General features: G+C 46.4%; 2 protein-coding genes across 4 annotated transcripts in view; one reads left to right on the forward strand and one right to left on the reverse strand.

The window, feature by feature from the left end:
* The window catches only part of fmnl1a (formin-like 1a), a 17,091-nt gene extending 11,897 nt beyond the window's left edge, over window positions 1-5,194 (forward strand). Inside the window, exons 15-27 of one of the 3 annotated variants that reach the window (XM_076265133.1) lie at window positions 67-285; window positions 523-647; window positions 753-955; window positions 1,318-1,552; window positions 1,932-2,000; window positions 2,197-2,277; window positions 2,671-2,800; window positions 3,487-3,650; window positions 3,756-3,857; window positions 3,964-4,071; window positions 4,191-4,287; window positions 4,451-4,540; window positions 4,598-5,194. In XM_076265133.1, coding sequence (XP_076121248.1) covers window positions 67-285; window positions 523-647; window positions 753-955; window positions 1,318-1,552; window positions 1,932-2,000; window positions 2,197-2,277; window positions 2,671-2,800; window positions 3,487-3,650; window positions 3,756-3,857; window positions 3,964-4,071; window positions 4,191-4,287; window positions 4,451-4,515 — 1,598 coding nt within the window. In that variant the 3' untranslated portion in view covers window positions 4,516-4,540; window positions 4,598-5,194. Of the gene's footprint in view, window positions 1-66; window positions 286-522; window positions 648-752; window positions 956-1,317; window positions 1,553-1,931; window positions 2,001-2,196; window positions 2,278-2,670; window positions 2,801-3,486; window positions 3,651-3,755; window positions 3,858-3,963; window positions 4,072-4,190; window positions 4,288-4,450 lie in introns of all 3 variants that reach the window. The other 2 variants (XM_076265134.1, XM_076265131.1) reach the window with 2 other exon arrangements.
* A 6,310-nt stretch (window positions 5,195-11,504) lies between these two features.
* srcin1a (SRC kinase signaling inhibitor 1a) overlaps window positions 11,505-22,500 on the reverse strand; it is a 41,219-nt gene continuing 30,223 nt past the window's right edge. Inside the window, exons 14-18 of the mRNA XM_076266803.1 lie at window positions 22,199-22,338; window positions 21,797-21,946; window positions 18,260-18,820; window positions 15,370-15,522; window positions 11,505-11,592 (exon numbers count right to left, since the gene is read on the reverse strand). Coding sequence (XP_076122918.1) covers window positions 11,587-11,592; window positions 15,370-15,522; window positions 18,260-18,820; window positions 21,797-21,946; window positions 22,199-22,338 — 1,010 coding nt within the window. The 3' untranslated portion in view covers window positions 11,505-11,586. The remainder of the gene's footprint in view (window positions 11,593-15,369; window positions 15,523-18,259; window positions 18,821-21,796; window positions 21,947-22,198; window positions 22,339-22,500) is intronic.

Here is a 22,500-nt window from a genome sequence, read left to right on the forward strand (position 1 = left end):
GTGTCCTCATGTTCTCATGTTCTATGTATGTGATATTAATTCACATCTCCAACCTTTACTTGATAGTGACAGACACTTCGTCTGCGGCCGCCCCGCCTCCTCCTCCTCCTCCTCCACCCCCTCCCCCTGGCACTGCCGCCCCACCTCCTCCTCCTCCACCTCCTCCGCCTGGTGGTGCTCCACCTCCTCCTCCGCCACCTCCTCCCCCTGGAGGGCCTCCTCCTCCCCCACCACCACCAGGAGCTCCAGGTCCTCCTCCACCTCCAGGTGCTGCACCTGCTCCAGGTAAGATGTAGGACTTGGCAACGGGATATACGTGACAGGTGTATTAATGTACTAGTATGTATTAAGTGTACTGTATAGGTGAGTGCAGAGGTATTTTATTATGCATTCATTGATTTGGAGATGAAGTACTTCCAAAATGACATCTGTCCTCTTTTATAGATCTAATTACTGTGCTTTTAACGGTTATGGTCAAGAGCCCACGCGCTAACCATGGTAATCCAACTTTTGCTTTTGCAGCTGGTAAGAGCCGTAAACCCATTCAGACGAAGTTCCGCATGCCACTCCTGAACTGGCAGGCCCTGAATTCGAACCAGTTGTCCGGCACTGTGTTCAGTGAGCTGGATGATGAGCAGGTCCTTGAGGTAAGATTATCCTCCTCTTCTCTCTTTCTCTCTTCACTTTTTCTCTCTTTCCCCCCTTCTGTCCAACTCTCTTTCATTTCATCTCTCCATTTGTCCTCTCCACAGGAATTGAATATGGACTTATTTGCGGAGCATTTTAAGACGAAGGCCCAGGGTCCACCTGCAAGCCTTTCCACACTGAAGGTGAAAGTGTCCAAGCAGGCCTCCAGCAAGGTGTCGCTGATGGAGGGCAACAAATCCAAGAACCTGGCCATCACCCTGCGCAAGGGTGGCATGAGCCCTGGGGACATCTGTGCAGCCATAGAGTCGTGAGTAGCCTCTGGCTGCATGCTAGTGATGCTAACGGACTTGATAAAGCTACTACATTTAAAAATGCTAACATTCAATAGGTGGCTCACTGCAGGCACTACACTGCAGGTTACTTACATACTCCATATGGCTCAATGGCTTTAGAACAGGTCAGACTGCTGCTACACTGTATACATTCTGTAAAGTTAACAGTTCAGAGTGCTGGTATGGCAAATGTTATTCTGCTGGTATAACCAACCAAATAGTGCACTCTACAGCACTCTATTGTGACAGACATTACAGATGCTTTACCCATGCTTGCTAATATTGCTCAACACCTCAGGCCTTTCTGACACACTTCTCTGTTACACACACTTCTCAGGTATAATCAGCAGTCCTTGAGTCTAGACTTCCTTGAGCTGTTGGAGAAGTTTGTGCCATCGGACTACGAGCTGAAGCTGATGCAGAACTACGAGCGCGAGGGCCGGTCTCTGGAGGACCTTTCCGACGAGGACCAGTTCATGATGCGCTTCGGCAAGATCCCGCGCCTCACCCAGCGCATCACCACTCTCACCTTCATGGGCAACTTCCCCGAGAGCCTCAAGCGCCTGCAGCCTGTGAGTGTGGCCTCCACTTCGGCCACTTTCAAGGGATAGGCCCTAGCTACAGCTAAAATAGAACTAAGGAATTCTATGCTAATCTCAGCTAAAAGTGTAGTGTCATCAGTCTCCTGTTATAATAATAATAATAATAATAATAATACATTTTATTTAGAGCGCTTTTCATGTCACCCAAGGACAAATAAACAAAAACAAAAAACAAAAAGGTCTGTTATGTTATGCCCGTATCATGCCGTATTAGTTAGTGATTTCCGAGACAACGTACTTTCCAGCCTTCGTTTCTATCCTTCTATCATTTCTAAATGCTGATGTATCATGCATTTTTTCATCTGATGAAGATTCTTCATGATATCCTCTTATTTCCCTGTTACCACAGCAACTGGACTCTGTTATTTCTGCCTCCATATCTATCAAGTCCTCCAGCAAATTGAAGAAGATGTTAGAGGTATGCCACTCTAGACTTGTGACAGATGCCCTGTGTGTCATGCCCTGTTATATAAACATGGATGTGTATCATATGAGAGAAGTGTATTCCTGAAATATGAGATGGTGTGTGTGTGTGTGTGTGTGTGTGTGTGTGTGTGTGTGTGTGTGTGTGTGTGTGTGTGTGTGTGTGTGTGTGTGTGTGTGTGTGTGTGTAGATAATCCTGGCCTTTGGAAACTACATGAACAGCAGTAAGAGGGGAGCTGCCGGAGGCTTCCGTCTGCAGAGTCTGGACCTGGTGAGTCACACTCTGAGTGGAGTGGTAAAAGGCTGAAAAGCCGTCACCTTCACAGAGATCTCTGAAAACCTTGCGGCAGTATCCATAGAGTAACATATCCAGAGTAACAGGTTAATGTGACTAAACTTTTTGGGTTTCATCATGGTGAGCAATGTCTCTTTTGAAGTGTTTTGTGTATTTATTCTTTTTTGCCAGAAAGGCTGAGTAAATGCATGAATGGCAGCACTCTGAAACTCTAGATGGATTAAACCACTCATCTATACTCTTACACTCGACACACACACACACACACACACACACACACACACACACACACACACACACACACTCACACGGTAGTTCTCATAAAAGGTGTAGACATGGCTAATCAGTTCTCTCCCTCTGCCCTCTCAGCTGCTGGACACCAAGTCCACGGATCGCTCCCAGACCCTGCTGCACTTCATAGCCAACATGGTGCAAGAGAAATACCCTGAGCTGGCCTCCTTCCACACTGACCTCAAGTTTGTGGACAAGGCCGCCCTGGGTATGGACATACACACATACATACATACATACATACATACATACATACTGTACACGCACACACTATCTCTCTCTCACACTCACTTACTCACTCACTCACATACATACACACACATACACACACACAAACAAACATACACACACACACAAACATGCACATACACACACACACACACAAACATGCACGCACACACACACACACACACACACACTCACTCACATGTATGCCCTCACACACTCTCATGTGCTCACACATGCACACAATGCGACCACTTCCACACTATGGAAGAGTTTATTTTGGGCTGGCTTTTTAAGGAAGGCAGCGTCTTGCACAACACTCTGAAGGACTAACAGCTGACTGAAAGCGTTGCTGCACTTAGTCACAAGTACAGCCAGATGGTGTATATTTTTGGTAAAATTGTCCACAGCGGTCTGCTGGTCTTATTCTAAGATGAGCATGATGTTATTTCATACTTTGATATATTACTTACTTTTCACTTTTTACCCATTACTTATGAATTCATACCCAGTTATGACCATATGAAGAGGTAACTCATTTACAGAACTTTCATTGTTGTTATTGTGTGTGTGTGTGTGTGTGTGTGTGTGTGTGTGTGTGTGTGTGTGTGTGTGTGTGTGTGTGTGTGTGTGTGTGTGTAAATATAAATAAATGTTTGTGTGTACCAGTGTCTCTGGACAGCGTGCTGCAGGATGTGCGTAATCTGGAGCGGGGCATGGAGGTGACCAAGAAGGAGTTCCTGGTGCAGGACGATAACTTTGTCCTGAAAGAGTTTGTCAAGTTCAACAGTGAGAAACTTGAGGCCCTCAACAAAGATGGCAAGGCTGCACAGGTCAGTGCACGCACATTCAAGCACAAGCATGGCACACACACACACACACACACAGCGATTCAAATGACAAATAGTGTTGATGTTTTGATGATTTCTCTCCTCCAGGAGGCGTTTGTGTCCGTGGTGGAGTACTTCGGAGAGAATCCTAAGACCACACAGCCCTCCCAGTTCTTCTCCCTCTTCCATCGTTTCTGCAAAGCCTATCAGGTAACAGGGCGCTTAAATCCGCACCCCCAGCCCATAACATTTAAATACTGTGCAAATGTTTATTGAGATGTATGTATGTATGCATATGTGTGTGTGTGTTTCTCAGGTGGCCCATCAGGAAAACGAGAAGAGGAAACAGCAGGAGGCTCAGAGCAATGAGGAGCCAAAAGAGACCCAGCCCTCTCCAGCGAAGAAAGACCAGGGTGGACCAAAGGTGTCTCTCTCACTTCCGCTCTTTGCCTCATGTCATTCGTTCGACCATCTCTCTTCTGCTCTGTGTCCACTCCCTGCTGCGTCTCTCATGTGTTCTGCTTTGACCTGTGTCTACCCCAGAGACCCATGATGCCTCAAATGGACCTTATCGCTGAGCTGAAGAAAAGACAGGTGAAGCCACAGGTCACGGATGGGGCCATCGATGACATCATCACAGGTGAGCTGCCGTTAAGTATATTGTTGTGGTCAGCCGTTTGGGTTTTTCAGTTGGGTATATGAGTCTAGTGGATTTGTTTTATTGTTACATTTTTTTAATTTGTTAAGATGAGTGACCTCCCAAATGTATTAATACTCAGTGCTGTGTTCACATTTACTTTTAGACCTGAGAAATCAGCCATACAGACGGACAGACGGACGCAGACCAGCCCAGAGGCCGGACTCCTAAAGTACACGTTCCAACTAGTCCACAGGCCTAGACCAGCCCAGAGGGCTGGACTCCTAAAGTACACGTTCCAACTAGTCCACAGGCCTAGACCAGCCCAGAGGCCAGGCTCCTAAAGTACACGTTCCAACTAGTCCACAGGCCTAGACCAGCCCAGAGGCCGGACTCCTAAAGTACACGTTCCAACTAGTCCACAGGCCTAGGCTGTAGAAGTGTGTATGCCACCATATGTAATACTGTACAACATTAAGCTTTAGTGTCTAGAAGTCACTAAGGGTTTACTGTGCACTTGTTGGCCACTATGAGGACATACGGTTATTAGATATCTCATTTAATATGATACAGTCTCAGTTTTGGAAAACCTTTAAGAAATAAGATGTTTCAGTTTTCATTACACTTCAAATTGTTGATATTCTTTCTTTAACTGCTATATTTTCTAATGAGCAAAAGACAAAGCCGGTTTGTGTTCCTTCAGAATACAGGTGAGCTTTCTTTTGAAACCATTTTTCAATTACTTTTCTTTTTTGCTATCTTCAGTAATACAACATAAATGCAGAGCAGAGATAGGCTTAGTATATTAGAAACTGCTGTAAACAGAATGCAAGAAATGCTGCAATCATGTAAATACATTTTAAATGATTATTTCAGAATAAAAGTCCTAAACCTGTCATTAGTAAATTAACCGCTGTGCCCATTATCCTTCCTGGGAGAGGAAACAAAGAAAACACAAAGCACCACGGCGTACAAGAGATCTGCACTTTACTGACCCACACAACCACAGCAATTATGTACAAAACAGGAGAGGAAAAAAAAGTCACATTTCTCAACATAGCATCCACACAGATTAAATTAGTTTCTTCAATATCTGTTGTGATTTATATGTCATAGATGTATATATTATTTCTATAGAGTTTGTTTTTTTCCGCTTGGTTCATATATCACACTACTCTACATACGGGAGATAAGTGGGAACACCTTAATGTGTCTTTGTGGGTTCGTAGCGAGCTTGTGCTCTGGGGCGATGCTCAGGTACTGTTCCTCTTCCTCCTCCACGCTCGCCGAAGCCACTGTCCGACCCCATCACCACGTCACAGAAAAGCAGAAGGCCTGTACACATGCCTGTGTCACATCACTTATTGGACATCTCGTGTCGCGTTTTTTTTTATTATTTAGAAAACAAAACAGAAGTTCTTTTTCTTAACAGGTGTAAACCTTTAACACTTTGAACACACTCTTCTCAACTTGTCAGTCTTTTAAAGGAACATGTAGACAACTTCAGCGGCACCGTGCGATTGCTTGAGAATATACATGCATCATCATCATAATTGTTATTCATCTTTTTTTCATATATATTTATATATATATATATATATATCTTAGAACTCCGTTGCTTTTTAAATAAATTATTATTCTGGACATAACATTTTGTAGAACTCTCTAAGAAGGACTATATATACATATTACTGTCAATGGTTGGTGTCTTATTTTTAATTTTTTGTTTGTTTGCTTGATGCCATAATTTGGTACATCCACACATTCATGTAAACCCCTTAGAATGGCTCACATATCTCTGGAGACAGGAACTGCACAAACCTTACATCATCTTTGTATGAATACTACAGGAGAACTTGTGAGAGTGTTTTTCAGTGTGCTACACATATAACCAGAACCCCAGACATGAGCAATTAAAAGCAGAGTCATCTGTCAGTGTTCTGCTTTTCAATAAGACAATTTTCCCATCTCACATCCCTAGAAGCAGGAGATGCCAATTGCAGAAATAGAAAACTGCTCTATAGATTCTGAGCCTCAAATCACAAAAACAGCTTAGTTTTTTGTGATCAGATACAAGACGTAGAGTATTTTACCCTGCTTTTTGGAATCAAAGGCCCTGGTTCCATGTTGTTGTTTTTTTGGGTTTTTTTTCCAAAAGGGCCTGGTTGTTGCAGTACCAGACTCCTCCAGTGGGGGAGTCTAAAGAGACACAGTGATTTTGATGTGTCCCCGAATACACCACTGCTGAGAGAGCTCTAACTCAGGATGGTTCTACGGTTTGGAGTTTTTGCCTAGTCCCATGGTCTTTATAATGTCACCAGGAACCACAACGTCCAAATTAGATTTATACAACAGCAGGACTTGTCAGCATTATAAACAGCTTCATTTCACATATTCTTACATCTTACCACCCCAACAATCTCTCTCTCTCTCTCTCTTCCTAGTGCTTGTTAAGTGTGCATTTAGACATTTTTTTCCAGATAGATGCTCTTGTGCTAAATCACATTCTGAACTCTCAAGTGATCTACCCACGAGCCCCCCCACCCTCCCAAAGAAACCAAAAAACATCTGATTCACTCAACATTTCAAACACACTTAAAAAAAATCACTGATTAAAAAAGTCCAACTGTATATTACATATATGAACTTCCACTGTACATATGTACTGTAAATATTTCAACTCAATATATAAAATGTTTTCCTCTCATGAATAAATAATCTATCCGTGTGATATATCTTTTTCAAGAATTATAAAACAAGGTCAATCTGTACAAAGAAATGGTCAGCAAATAACATGAAATCAAAAATAGGATGATATGTGATGATCAGAGTGCATCCCTGTGTGATTTGTCTGTAGTTTGTTTGTAGGTTTCCAGGGCTACAAAACACCAATAGTGTCAATATAGTTTCATGAATTTACAGTGTAAGCTTCTCCTTAGAGAGTGAGAATGATTCTGTCTGATTGTTGCCTTTCATTGTAGGTAGTTTGTTTTTTCTATTAACGCGAGCCTTGTACATTTTCAGTTGTGTTCAAAAATTACAAAACAATACTCATCTTCTCATTGTCTTGTGGAGTTACACCTTATTTTCATTACCTTCCAGAGCTGACTGACTGAAACATTTATAACAGATATCCCCCCTCACTCACACACACACACTTACACACACACACACACACACACACGGACACGGACACACGCACCTACCCAACACCACATACATCCTACCATGAAAAGGCCTGCACACCCAAGCTCCTTAAATCCCTACCCTGAAATGTACACATCCTAAAATGTACCCTTCACAGTAGTTATGCCCAGTGCAGGCTTGACTCCAGGGGGGAGAGGAATAATGCAAACTAGTAAAGGGTGGAATGGTCTACACACCACTCCGCATCTCCAGTGAAGCATGACCCTGGATGACTGCGGGTGGACGGCGAGGAGGGAGAGAGGCAACGGAAATGGAACTCGGCGAGAGGCAGACTCAAGAGCTGAATGCGTCTACTGCCGCATGACTAAGACAATTTCTCTCATTTGGCTTCACCGCTGAAGACCCGGGGGCCGAGCCTGGTGTGCTAGCGTGTGGCTAGTGCTACCTCTTCAGCGTTGCGTGATGGAATGGAGATGGTTTTGTAATTTTTTTTCCGCCCAAGCCTTTTGTTTTCCTCTCTGCCTTTTTTTCTGGGCGGGGGGGGGGGGGTGGTCTACTTGTGCTTCTCACTATTCAGTGAATAGACTTTCAGTGCTGCCAGCACTTATTATCTGTGCTCTACACAAGATCTGCCAGATGCCAGCATACACACACACACACACACACACAGCTTGATAAGCCACAAACAGGAATGACAAACAGCAAACCCCCACCGCGCTCATCTGATGGCACCCTCTGCCTGCTACAGGCCTCGGAACAGCTTTATCGAATTTTCCCTTAACCCCAATCGGAGGGAGTCAAATTCAGCCCGGTGGGTGGTCAAGAGCAGACAAACGTACTCCCACACAGACAACATTCAGATGAAGGAACAACACTAGCGGGAACCCTCTGAGAACTGGAGGTGAATGCTAATAGTTTTTTTTTAACCAGTGAAAGAACACCGTTTCCTCTCCCCACACTCTTCAGCCCGATTCCCTTTGTAGTGTTCCCTTAAACTGAAACCATCCCCCAGTCCCCAAATGTGCTTTTCCCTGCTGATGACGTTTATCTCATCTAAACATTTGTGACAATAAGTGAAATACACTTGTTCGAAACTGGCCATGCAGCTCTATCCTAGTTCTGTCCCTCTTCCTTTTTTCCCTCCCCAAGTCTCCTTCGCCATCTCTGCATCTCAGGCTTTTATAACACAAACATCCCCGGGCTGTCTCAGTGATGCATCCTCAACATAAAAGGGAGGCAAGGAGGAGGGGAGAAAAAGTGGGGAAAGGGAGCACTTGTGCTGTGCTGACAGCCAGAGCCGCGAGGAGAGGAAACTTGTCACTCCTGCTGCCTCTAATGCACTGAGCCACGCACACACACACACACTGAGCCACACAAAAACACACACACACTCCCCTGTCCTCCATCCTAGCTACCCGTGCCACGCTGACTGAAGCCCACTCTAAGCCTCACGGCAGGGAGCACTGGAACGTGCAGAGCTTCTTCCAGACAAGGCTGACTGTGCGACACCTTAAAGCCCCTCTAAGGTGTATTCCCAAAGTGCTGACCACGTATGGGTGACTAACTCTTTCCCATTTTCAAATGCTCAGGTACCCTTGATAGAGGGGAATTGTCAATATGCCTCAGGCATATTTCCCCTTGGTCCACAAATGTAACTTGTGCTTCTTCAGTGAACTACTATTGACGGCTAACTACTCACTAACTCTCAATTTCCTGTGTTTCTCTATAGTAGAATCTTGTGCTATAACTGGCTGTTAAAGACTATCTATCATGGTCAACCTGATATTTCCACATGGGGCCCTAATTTAAATGCTTGGCAAAGTGCAAAATCTAAAGTCTAACTAAAGCTTGCGTAATAGCTATGCAAAATCTATTAGCAGATGTAATACCATGAGGAGCAGAAGCACTAACATTAGTGGGCCAGCTAAAAGCTGTCTCACGCCCCATGATACCGTAGTTCATGAACAAGAATTTGGTTCATAGACTGACTTTGCATTTTGCCCAGCATTCAAATTAGGGCCCATGGACTTCATATTGATTGTTCCCTTTTGCTGCTGTCACTTTCTCTGGGCAATCTTGTTTATGCTTTTCCCAGGACTAAATCCTAAAAGTACGCTTGGGGATGCCAATGGACCCTGCTGCTTTGAGGATGCCAGCAGAGCTCCTGCAGCCTCGGTAATCCCGCCTCGAGCGACAGCGTCCAACATCCCAAAGCCCTGTGTCTGTTGCTATGCCAACCAAATGCCCACACACACACAGAAAAGATGGTGGCCAAAAAGGTGACATCATGGAATGTTTTGGGTAAAGGCAGTGAGTGTGTGGGCTTTGTGTGTGTGTGTGTGCATGGGGATGGAGCTGAAGTTTTGAAATGTGTCAACCATGTTCAATTGAAGACCAATCCTTGAAAAATGTTCAGTAAAGTGATAGCACCAGTGCTGAAATATGCAGTAGATTGAAACATTGTTTTGTGTCAACAGGTCTAGAACAGAAGCACATCAAATTGTGTTTCACATATACATGTCTTTTTGTCGTTTTTTTCCACCTCTGCCTCAACACGGTTCCCACTCTTTTGGTGATGAAAATCTGGACATACACCGAAAAACTATTCACTGTTTTTGCTATTATTGCAACTCTACTCGTTATAATAACTTAGTTCACAGTCTAGATAGTATACTAGAAGGAGGTCCGCCTCCACTACATTCCGATGGGAGATTTTGGCAAATGGGTGGTGGCGCGTGATGAGCCTGGTTCCAGCTGGTTTCTCTCACCCTCCCACGCCCGAGTGCCAGCGCACGGAGGACTGCCCGTCTGTTCCATGGAGCTCCGGTCCAGCCAGGCAGGCGGTGGGACTCGGGCCCGACCTGAGGGCACCGTGGCTGGGACAGGCCACAAGCCGAGCCCGGCCTAAGCCCCAGATGGTAGGGAGACCCACAGATGGAGAAGGGAAAGGATGGAGGATGGAAGGAGATGGAGGTGAAGTCTGCTTAACTCCAAAACTGGATGATTAGAGTGAAATGAAAAAAATAAATGAAGTAAAAAAATAATAAAACTGGCAAAGGCAAAACAAAACTGGAGTTAGAGGCAAGTCGTGTCTTTGCGTGCCATGTTTTTTTTTTTTTTTTTACAGTCTCCTCGATCGTTTAAAAGGGGGATGTGGTTGGGAGGGGGGGGGGTCTTTTTTGGCATATGGATGCTGCTGCTGCTGCTCCTCCTGGTCCTCACTCTGCTCCGTATGATGTGGCCTTGGGCAGGGTCTTGCTCCTGCCCTCCTTCTGCCCTCCCAGGCTGGACATGGGGTACTTGAGGCTGTGGCCCACGCTCTTCAGGCCCAGAGAGGAGAGTGTGAGGGAGGTGAGAGGGGAGGAGGAGGTGGAGGGGGAGGTGGAGGGGGACACGGAAGGGGTCGTGGCGGTGGGGGAGGTGGTGGGGGACGGCGAGGAGGCCGAACGGCCGTTGGTCTGCGCCGTCGCCGTTGGGTGGAGGAGCCGGTGCTGGCGCAGTGTGGAGGAGAGCAGCAGGGCCTCGGCGCCCAGGCTGGCCAACAGCGCCCTCGCCTGGCTGGAGGACGCGCTGAACGCCGGGAGATCCCCGCCACCACTGCCGCTGCCGTCCTGGGGATACTTGCGGAGGCCCGGGGCGAACAGGGCTACTGTCGGCCCCGAGCCGCCCGAGGAGGGCAGGCGGCCGGAGAAACTGGCTGCACGGGTCCCCGCGAGGATGGGGTCGGTGAGGAAGCTGCCACCCAGGGCCTACAAGGGTCAGTGTGGCGCGTGGGTCAGTGGGGAGTAAGGGCAGCAGGAGCAGGGTGTGGAGAGAAGAGATGGTGGGGCCGATTAAAGGAGTGGGTGGACAGGGAACAGTGGAGAAAAGGTTTCAGAGAGAAAGATGTCATGAGAAAAAAGCGGAGTGAAGAAAACAAAACGTAAAAATAGACGGCACAAACAGAGAAGATACACACAAGCACACACCCACACCCACACACAAACACAAACACACACACACACACACAAACACACACACTTGTGAATCTCACATAGCACATCTGAAAAGAGGTGTTAGGAGTGTAGTAAGTGCTGGGATGCGGTTTTGGAGGGTGGATGAAGAAGTGGAGAGGGTTTGGGTCGGGTCGGGTCGGGCCAAATCAGGCTGGGTCACTCATTGCTGCCGAGGGTCATGGGGTCAAACAGGGGTCACACAGGTCACAGGAGCGTAGGTGGAACCCACAGGAACGGTGTGCAGGGAGGTCAAATGTGAAAAGGGGGGGGGGGGGGGGGATGAAGAGGGCACAGAACACATGACACTGTTAACTCCAATCCATTAACTTTGGCCTGTTGCACATGCAGCAGAATCACTGATGTACAGTACAGTCATTTTAAACTTTAAAATACTGAAATCATCATATCATTACCATCATATCATGCATTGACTCTGACGATAATGATGATGATTATGATGATGGTGTGTGTGTGTGCGGGGATATATGTGCATGTGGGATATGTGTGCGTTTGTGTGAGTGTGCCTGTGTGTGTGTGTAATGAAAAAGATTATACAGCGCGCGCCTGTGTGTATGTGTGTGTGTGTGTGTGTTTGTGTAAGCCTGCAGTAATCATGGGCATAGCAGCTCTGGTGGCTGAAATCCTGGTCCAGATCAATACTCATCAGACTAACATCCTCCTTCTCCTTCATCTGAGAAACCAAGGTTCTCTCCTAACATAGCGGACCACTTCAAATGAATGCCAAGCAGCTGCAAAGGTAAACACGTCTGTGCTTCCCACTCGCAGCCATATGCTGAATTATTATCGTGAGCACAATACAGTACCCAACACCGGTAAACAACCTCTCTTACGCTCCTGCGCTTTTCCTTCCCCTGCGGGATAGTAGTCTGCTGACAGGTGTGTGTCTTGTGTAGTTATGGAAAATAACTGTTGCCAACCCCTACACCCCCTCCCCTTCTGTCACACACATCCTAACCTGCTGCACTGTGTCGTGTAAACAACAGCAAACACAACGCAAACAATATGCTAATAAAGGTTGAGGGAGGGGAGAGAAGGTGTGAGGGAGAGAGAAGAGAGGAGAGAACGAAAGAACACGAGTGGAGGAGTGAATATGGGGGAAGGACAGAAGCGTATGGTGTGTTGAGACATCGTGCTTTGTGCTTAAATAATAGGCTTAACTTCCCATTCATTTGCAGGATGGTGACAAAAGCCAGTGAGAGAGAGAGAGAGAGAGAGAGAGAGAGAGAGAGAGAGAGAGAGAGAGAGAGAGAGAGAGAGAGAGAGAGAGAAGAGAAAAGAGAGAGAGATGGGGATAGAGGGAGCCTTTGAGGGATACGAAAATAGACAGATGGGGAAATAATGGAGGAGACACACAGATAGGAAAGGCCAGTTAAAAAAAACAAGAACAGAGAATGAATAGTGGGCGAGAGTGTAGTGTATGGTGGGAGGCGTGTGTGTGTGTGTGTGTGTGTGTGTGTATGTGTGTGTGTTTTAGTGGCCTCCCTGTCTACTATGCTTTGAGCAATTAGAGAGTGGACTGATGTAACCGGACACTGATTCCACTTCATTTAACAGTGGACCCAAGCGCAGGAGACATTCACTCCAGAAAGTAGACCAGTGCAGCCAAACAGCCAAACACAGCCTCCTGGTCCCGCTGCCCCTCTCTCTCTCCCTGTCTCTGTCTCTGTCTCTGTCTCTGTCTCTGTCTCTGTCTCTGTCTCATTTCCAGTTCACTTTAATTACGAAGAAGATAGAGAAGAAAACAAAGAAAGAGGAACAGAGAGAGACAGATGAAGTCAGACAGAAAGAAAGAAAGAAAGAAAGAAAGAAAGAAAGAAAGAAAGAAAGGAGGGAGAAATGAGGTAATGATAATTACCCACTATGTCCTGAGGCTGGATTGGGAAGCCTCGTAATTTTGTGGCACTCTGCCATCCCTCTGAAATGATGTGGCCACTTGTCTTTATAATTGTGAGAAAATCTATCTAAATGGTGCAATACTCTCTGCACCCTGGCATCAAGGCAAGCTCCACACAGCTACACAGCCTGCAGTAGGAACACAACCTGCCCAGTTAAGCTCTCTCTCTCACATGCACACTCTCTCTGTCTTTCTCTCTCTAGCTCTTTATCTAACTCTCTCTCTTTCCTCTCTCTCTCAGGTTTTAAGCCTGTGCATGATTGAAATGCAAGTGCTGATTCCACGGGTGCCCTATTAACATACACTATTTACTGCATCAGTTAACAAGAACAAACCATTAACCTCTGAATTAGCAAACTATAAGTAATGCAAAGCAGATTATTAACACCTGTGGGAACAGAAAGGTTGCTGAAATACTGTGTGTGTGCTTGTGTGTGTGTGTGTGTGTGTGTGTGTGTGTGTGTGTTTTCTTCAACTGTGCAAATACCCAGTAGTATGTAAGAGATATTATCTAGATGATTTCGTTTTATAAGAATTAATAGGGATTATGTCCTGTTTCTGGCATGTGTACATGCATGTGTGGTTGCTTCTTTCTGTTTAGTGAGAAAATGCTGTTTAGGGCATGTGTGTCTGCTGAGCAGGGCTGCCTCTTATCTGTGTTAGGTCAGTGCGGCACGGTGTTTGTGCTCTGGCTTTGCCAGCTATCCTGCTGTTAGCTCGTGGGCTGTTAATGCAGACACAAGCTGCATGATCGAGGGACCTGGACTATGTAAAACAGGAAAGTGAGAGAGAGAGAGAGAGAGAGAGAGAGAGAGAGAGAGAGAGAGAGAGAGAACAAGAGTGCTGCCCTATGGGAAGTTCACATGGCATGTTTGTGTTTATAACTCAGGACCAGAGCATTCTGCTGCCTCTGTGGCTGTGAGCCCGTGTGCGGTGATGGTTTCACCTCAGCTTTGTTTATGGAATGTGAACTCTCTGGGGGGGGGGGGGGGGGGGGGGGGGGTTTGACTCAGCTTTCAAAGAAACCCAAACCCAGTTGTCCCTCTTTCTGCCACTCTCACTTCCTTTGAACTCAGTAGTGGAAGCAGTTACCTCTGACTGACCGAAACCTGAGTTGTCACAACCGTTATGTACAGCTAAGAGTGTTAAGACTCAGCCTTGAGGGAACAACAGTATGGGTGAATTTAAAGTATATGGGCAGTAATATATTGCAGTCTAACGTGTCCAATTCAATTTTCAGACATGAAAGTCTAACAGCTCGGAGGTTTCCGTTGCCATGGTTCCTCCTAGTCTCCTGCTTTAGCATGCGGATCATATAGACGGCACCTGCTGCCACACACTTGCACACTCCCTCTGGGAGTCTTCTCCAAGTGTCTTTTTCTGCATGTGTCTTTTTCTGCATGTGTGTGTGTGTGTGTGTGTGTGTGTGTGTGTGTGTGTGTGTGTTTGAGTATGTGTGAGAATGAGAGAAAGAAAGAGAGAGAGTGTGTGGCCATAATTCATCTGTTTATTAATGTGCTTTATTCATAAATTATGAAGAATTTATATTCTCATGTGTTTTATAGCTTTATCCCTTTTTCTATATTCAAATAAAGATTTGTGTGTGTGTACTCTATGTTATTTTTCTCTCTTTCCCCATGGACAGATACTGACTTGATAAACAAGAGTAGCATTAGCTGAGCAAGTTAGTAGTGAGTGACACATGCATAAACACATAGACACTATACAGTATCATCAAGTGTACTGAACAGTTATGCCTATTCAATTACCTATGCATTATGTCCTATACAGTTACTTATATAGTAACTAACACTTGCGATGACATGGATTCCAAGAAGAAACTTTTAGTGGAGGCTCATGCACTAATCCTATTCTGTTTGATGAGTTTGAGAGTGCTCATGCTTTATGCAAGTGTTTCAGCAGATGAAACATGTGAGTGTATTCATCTGGGTGACATCAGTGTATGAACAAGGTCAGGGGTTGGAGGTGAGAGGTTAGGGGCTGAGGTTAATGACGAATGAACAGTACCTGTAGCTGGCCCTGGCTCTTGAGGAACTCCTCGCGCTGCTTGGACAGCTTGCTCTTCTCTGGGTTGCTCTGCTGCAGGTGCTTGAGGCGCGAGGCTGCTGAGGAGGAGGAGTGCAGTGCTTTACCTCCACCAGAGGAGGCGCTGTTTCCACCCTGAACACGGACAGGAACGAGAAGGGAAGAGAGAAAGAAAATGGAGGTGACATGTTAGTTCATGTAAGTCACGGCTCTATTTGGCCTACAGGTGTATCAGCTGACCAGATAGAGGATGTACTTTCAGAAATAAAGGTCACCCGTTCCGATCAAACTGTTTCTAATATCAGAACCTGTAAGTGTGCATAAATAAAAGACACACAAAGCCCTGTAACACACATACACACTCATTTATTCCCAGCTGAAGGACAAGAGCAGTAAAGGATGTGAAACAGAAAAGGAAAGGAATTAAAAAAGAGAATTTACAGTGATGCACTAACGATAGTTTTTCCATGTAATTCCTTTTTTTTATCTCAGCAGCCAGGAGAAGGTAGAATTCCCTAGGAGTGTACGTGCTGCTAGGCGCCTACCTGTATAGGCTTCTAGTGTTGTGAGCTCCCCCATAAGAAACTGCAAACTTAAAGCAAATGCACGTGGCTGGTGCAGCTTTCTGTGATGAGTGTTATGGGAAACATGGGGAAATTCACATCTGAAAATCACTTTGGAGTCAGTAAGGCACTAATCAGTTATTCCTCTGGAGTATGGATACATAAAAAGGCATTAAATATATAGAGCGCACACAGGTCTGCCACAAACGCTCAGCTCAGCGCAGGGCAGCTCAGCTCGCCGCAGTGGCCCCTGCCCAGTCTCCATGCCAGCGGCGGCCAGTTGGAGCGCGCTCAGTGAGCCGTGAGGGGGGTCCAGGAGCCTAATGAGATCTCTGATCCAAGCGCAGTGATCTGATAACTCACTGTGTGTGTGTGTGTGTGTGTGTGTGTGTGTGTGTGTGTGTGTGTATGTATGTATTAGAGAGAGAGAGAGAGAGAGTGAAAGAGAGACAGAAAGTGAGTGAAAGACAGAGAGAGAGAGGGGGCTGGCATGTCAGCAGCCTGGCACCACTGCACACTTCTGCAGATGATGATGTCATGTTGGAGGCCGCTGTGTGTGTGTGTGTGTGTGTGTATTAGAGAGAGAGAGAGAGAGTGAAAGAGAGACAGAAAGTGAGTGAAAGACAGAGAGAGAGAGAGGGGGCTGGCATGTCAGCAGCCTGGCACCACTGCACACTTCTGCAGATGATGATGTCATGTTGGAGGCCGCTGTGTGTGTGTGTGTGTGTCTGTGGGGGGTGATTTAGTGTGCTCTGCTGCCTATCCCTTAGTCCTAAGCCAATGCTTTTTTTGTGTTGATGCTTGCAAAGGCACAGGGATGGGGGGCAAAATGACTCATATGAGTGCCAAGAACTGGTTGGAAGCACTGACTTGACGGCAGGTTTTGGGGTGAGCGGAAAGTCTCGCTTACTGCAGAGGCTGTCATGTGGAGGGATATCATCATCATCATCTAGCCGTGAGTGACCACTAAAACACAGATGCAGACAGACATATTTTCCTCCCACCATTAATGCTCACCTGAGCAGCACAATCTAGTAGGGATGCACACTGCACACAAATAAAGGATTTGCCCAGTGGGACTGCACTGACTGCAGTGGCGGAATTGTTGCTTTAGAATCACTTTTCAGTACATGGCTGTGGCTGAGGGCTGATCTGGGACCAGCTGTAGGACCCCAGCTCAGTCCAGATGCATTACAATCACAGCAAAGCCTGGAGCTCTCTCTGAGTCTCTAAAGTCATAACTGTAGCATTACTCTGTGGTGTGAAATGGCAATGTCACAATGCTAGAAATACCCAAGGTTAAAAAAAATCCAGTTTGGCAACCAGCACAAAGCTTGTTTACAGATGAATGAATACAGAGATTGCCCACTGATAAGGATTACCAGCAACAACGTTGCATTTGCAGATATTACAGAACCCCAAATGTTTTAACTTTCAAACCACTGAAAGGTCTATAAACACATAGACCCATTTTCCTATTATTGATGCTAAAACTAATGCCACAGCAGATCTGCACAGTGTGGTGTGTGCTGTGATGTTCAAACCAATACTGTTGGCAGCGGAAACATCACAAAGCTTGTCAGAGCGAGCGCAGGATAAAGAGTGCGCCAGAAGTTAAATAGCCAGAGAGGAGACAGTTTACTGTCAGAGTCAGCACTACCACTTGTTTACAAAGACAAAAACGGCAAAATGCAAGAGACAGATCAATTAAAGAAGTGCTTGTGAAGTCGACAGACCCATCTCCCCTGACAGAGCGAGAGAAAGCAAAGAGGAAAACCATATTAGAAACCCTGACAGCAGATTTGATAGGATTTGAGAAGGTTTCAAACTGGTGGTTCTTCAGTAGTACAAACCAGCACAAATAAAAGTTGTGCTTGCTTTTAATTTGTTTTATAGTTGAGTTTGCACAATGGTTGAAGTGCTTCAATGCTTAAACTGAATTTCATGTGCATAAAATATATACTCTTAAAAAATTTAGCCACCAGTTTCTGTAACCTAAAATCATTTGACTTTCAATCTGAATTCAGTCCACTCAGGAAAGCAACTAACGTCCAGCTAAGTCTTTAAAGCTGAGCCCTTTTATCGCTGATCTGAGGAAGTGTTTAAATCATAAACACATGGCCACGAATGAGCCTTATCTACCCTCTCCATCTGAGCCTCCACTGTGAAGCATTCTGCCAAAAACAGTAAAAAATTCTATGCTGATGTTATGTCTGCCTGGACTGAATTCAAAGGAAACAGATCCAGTGAGCGGCACAGCGGCCAGTAGAGAAGAGGAGCAGGAGTGGCTGTCGGACGGGGAGGTCAACCTGGACGTAAGGAGGTCTGATGGAGGGCTTCGGCGGGACCGGAGGCCTCTTGTTCCCCCCTGACCCTGCAGATTCCGTGGGCATCTGGTCAGGCTGCTGTGCGCTGTCGGAGGGAGCACCCTCGGCTGGAGGTGTGAGGGGGGAGAGGAGCCCGGAGCTGGGGTGAGCTCCAAACTCCATCAGGGAGTTCTCCAGCTCCCTGATGGTCTCCTCCAGGCTGTCCAGCCGGCGGTAGGTCCTGCTGCGGATGTCCTCCCCTGGGGCCTTTGCCCCCGTGGGCTGGGCCTGCTGCCCCTCTGGGGTGCCCTCCTGCCCCTCTGGGAGGCTCTCGAGAGCAGGAAGTGACTCGGTGGAGCCTTCCGCTCTGAGCTTCCTCTGGGGCTCTCTGCTGTCCGTTACCAGGCTCTGTCTCCACGCCAGCGTTTCGGCTCCCGTCACACTGTGCCGGTGGGGGCCTCGCCTGAACCGGTCTCTTACCGTTACGGTGTACTGCGGGGCTGGTTGGTGGGCCCCGTTGGGCGGAGCCTCGGACTGACACGTGGTCAGCACGATGCGGGGCACCTGAGCACATCAGGGAAATGCTCAACATGATTACCACAAACAGCAGACCAACGCAAACACTTACCGTGGCCCTAACAGAATCAACTCTGCATTTTGAACAGCAAGCTCATTTCTTTTGATCTGAGTAAATATACGATTCTCATTGCCTAACCATAGCAGCAGCAGGGTGATAATGATTTAATGTGCCATTTGCAATTACTTGTAGTGAATATCTACGGGTTGGATTCCTCGGAAGATCTCTTTCAAATGGAACAATTTCATCTACCCTGAGGCAGTGTTTGGCAAATATAATATATTATGTTGATGAAAAAATTATTTGCAGACCTCAGTCTGTTATTATTCTGTATGGCTGGGTGGAAGATTCTTGTTCAAGAATATCTTATCACATCTAATAATATGTGACTGAGGTGCCAGTGTGTTCCTGAACAATCAGTGCTACAGACTACCGCAGGGAGGATAATGATGAGTTTTATTAGCAGTACATAGCTGTGAGAGTAGTCAGGGTTAGCTGAAAAGCATGTCAGCTATTATCTAAATATATAACTTCATGCAGTATGCTAAGTGCTATTTGCTCAGGAATAAAATGGTCTATGTGTTTCAAGAGAAGTCTTGTTTTCAAAAGGTGTGTGTATGTGTGTGTGGTGTGTGTGTGTGTGTGGGGGGGGGGGGGGGGGAGTGCATCTGACATGTAATCCCTGGCCATGTGATTCCAGTCCACAGTCAGCACCTGTTTGAACTCAGCTGGTCACTGCGAGCTGATCCGCCTCATAAACGAAGCCATTCAGACTGGGCACCAAGGAGGTGACCTGAGCATTCAGCTGTGAAACAGGCAAGTGGCCAATGAGCCCACATGGGGAGACCAGGGACCACCAAAAGGGCCTTGGTTTGCAGCGGTGTGTGTGTCTGTGTGTGTGTGTGTAAGTGAGTGTGTGTGTTTGTGTGTGTGTGTGTGTGTGTGTGTGTGTGTGTGTGTGTGGCTGAGCAGGAAGCTCATTACGTTCTGGTTGACTCCCGGCCCAGGGGTGAGACTGGCGCACCAGCCAAAGCCACGGAGAGCGTTGGGCAGTAGGGGCCACAGATGGCATCTCGCGGACCACCCGGGCACCCAGTGAAGCGAGCCACTGTAGTCTGGTGGACCTAATGAGCCCTGCAGTGCCCCTCTGTCTGTGAGCAAAGATCGGCCAGCGCCTGGCTGCTGCCCGTCTACTGTCTCACCCTAATCATGAAAGCCCAGACTCCTGACCGCCAGGGTTCTATCATTAACACACAGCTCCTCAAAACACATTCACATTCCTTGGGAGAGGCCAAACCACAGGCTAATGTTATGTCTGGGGACAACTATGGCAAACTGTGGGTAGGAATCAATAGTATAAGTGTGACATATTGCGTTCACAATATGAACCAATCTACATTAGGGGAGAACTTTAAGCGCCGGTGCAGATTCACATGATGCTGCAGACAAAGGGGTGTGAGTATTGTGTTCTGGACACGTTTAGAGAGGGAGGCAAGCCTTGTTTCAGTCGGCTTCTGCTATAAATCAACATCTGGAGCCGTCTCCAGACTGTGTATGCTGTCCACAAAATGCTAATGTCTTGTTGGCCCTGCTGACAGTCTAATCAATTCACGACTTTAATGATTGTCCGGTAAACATCCAACAGCATCCACAAATGCCAAGAGGTTTGGATGTGAAATGTTGAAAGCTGTACAGCTCTTGATTAATTAGCACTGTCCCTATTAAATAAACAAATAAATAAATAAAGCTAAAGACACTCACAGATCTGGAGACAATAAGGCAATCACAGATCTCTTAATCATAGATCTGTGAACAGATTTCTTTGCCCCTGAGAGCTTCTGACTTCTGACACATCACACATTTATATTTCACTGCAGCTCTGTGGTAGGTCACAACCTCTACACTAGCATCGTCAAATCACTTAGCTTCTTCCATCTTTATCGCTCTATTTCCTTCACTCTCTCTCTCTCTCTCTCGCACTCTTTCTCTCTCTCCCTCCACCGTCCACTCCATTCTCTTGTCTGTGGCCAGTGCGGGTCTCGTCACTGGCGGAACCCAGAGCCCCAGCTGACCAGATGGCCCACAGCAGGACTCGGTGGTCTACAGTTGGCACCGGTGTCACGGCCGTGCTTCAGTTAGAGTTCGCCCCGCAGGGGGCCAATCAGAGCAGCCCAAGCTGTTCCAGCCAATGAAGATGCTCTCAGTACCAGAGCTGTGCACTGTGTGTAAAAGTTAGTGATGGCTGTGATAATCCTAAGCTTGATCTGGTCTCATCCTAATCAGCCTGAATAGACCTTAAAGCGTAACTCTCACCAAAATGCAACATAGGGTCTTTTTGTGAATGTACCCGAGTCAAACTTTCGTTTTCGTTTCGTTGTTCTTTTAGTAAACTCTGTTTACACAAACAATATTCTCAATGCTCGAGTTCATGTGTAGAGACCCTAGTGATACTTCGATCAAAGCTTCATGTTGTGTTGAGCCTTCTTAGTGTTAGAAAAATAGCGATTTTGATGCGATCACGCATCAAAATAGTAGTACCCCTACCACTCTCATTCAAAGGGCCATTTGACCCGAAAACGACAATACGGTCAAGCTTAAAAGTGACGCTTCCGAGGTAATTATGCTTTTAAACGATTGTGACTCTGGCTCATTCACAAAAAGATCCTAGGTTGCATTTTGGCGAGAGTTATGCTTTAAGTCAATACAGCAGCACCATACTGTATTTGCAGTGTGCTTTGTCAATATGCTGTTAACTGTATTATCATGCAATGTCATAGGCTATACTGTAGTCTCAGTGTGTGTGACAGCTGTCATGTAAATAGTCATACCTGTTACTACCACCCACATGCGGCAATATATTACTCAATACACTCAAGTCTCTCTCTCTCTCTCTTTCTTTCTCTCTCTCTTATTCTCTCTCTTTCTCTCTCTCAAACACAACCATGCAGGCTGGCGTACTGTACCTCCATGTCAGCGTGGTTCCTCTCATCGTCGGCCCCTTCCCTCTGGACCCCTGTGGTGGGGGGTGTGGAGGCCGGACGGGGCACTTCAGACAGGCTCTTCCTCAGCTTCACCATGGGTTTAGGCATGTCTGAGTCCTCAGACTCGCACTTCTACGCGCACACACACACACACACACACACACACACACACACACACACACACACACACACACACAGACACACACACACACACACACATGATCATATCATGATCAAAAGATATACCATATCAAAAAATTCAGAGATAAAAAACAATGTGTTTTTGTGTGTGTGTGTGTGTGTGTGTGTATGTGTGTGTGTGTGTTTGTGTCTGTGTCTGTGTGTGTGTGTGTGTGTGTGTGTGTGTGTTTTCCTCTTACAGACCTTGAGGCTCTTTTCAGACATTATGGGCTCTCCGCTGCGGCTGGTAGGCCCAGGGGATGATGGGAAACTGCGCCTGGGAGGGGGTGGAGGCGGGGACTTGGAGTGCTTCTCCATGCGATACCTCGCAACTGTCAGTTCATCTAAAGGGCAAAGAGAGAAACGGAGTGAGAGATAAAGAAAGAAAGAGAGAAAGAGTGAACCACATTTGCGTACATATCCAAGACATCAACGTGCACCTATGGCGTTCCATGCTGGAGTTTGCTCATGACCCTATCATTTGAGTGTGCTTGCCTCAAACTCTT

Source organism: Alosa pseudoharengus, unplaced genomic scaffold (assembly GCF_046254945.1).
Source record: "Alosa pseudoharengus isolate Yale_2024_CS ecotype anadromous, Long Island Sound unplaced genomic scaffold, YU_APseudo_1.1 YU_APseudo_1.1_scf_4, whole genome shotgun sequence".
NCBI classification, from domain to species: domain Eukaryota; kingdom Metazoa; phylum Chordata; class Actinopteri; order Clupeiformes; family Clupeidae; genus Alosa; species Alosa pseudoharengus.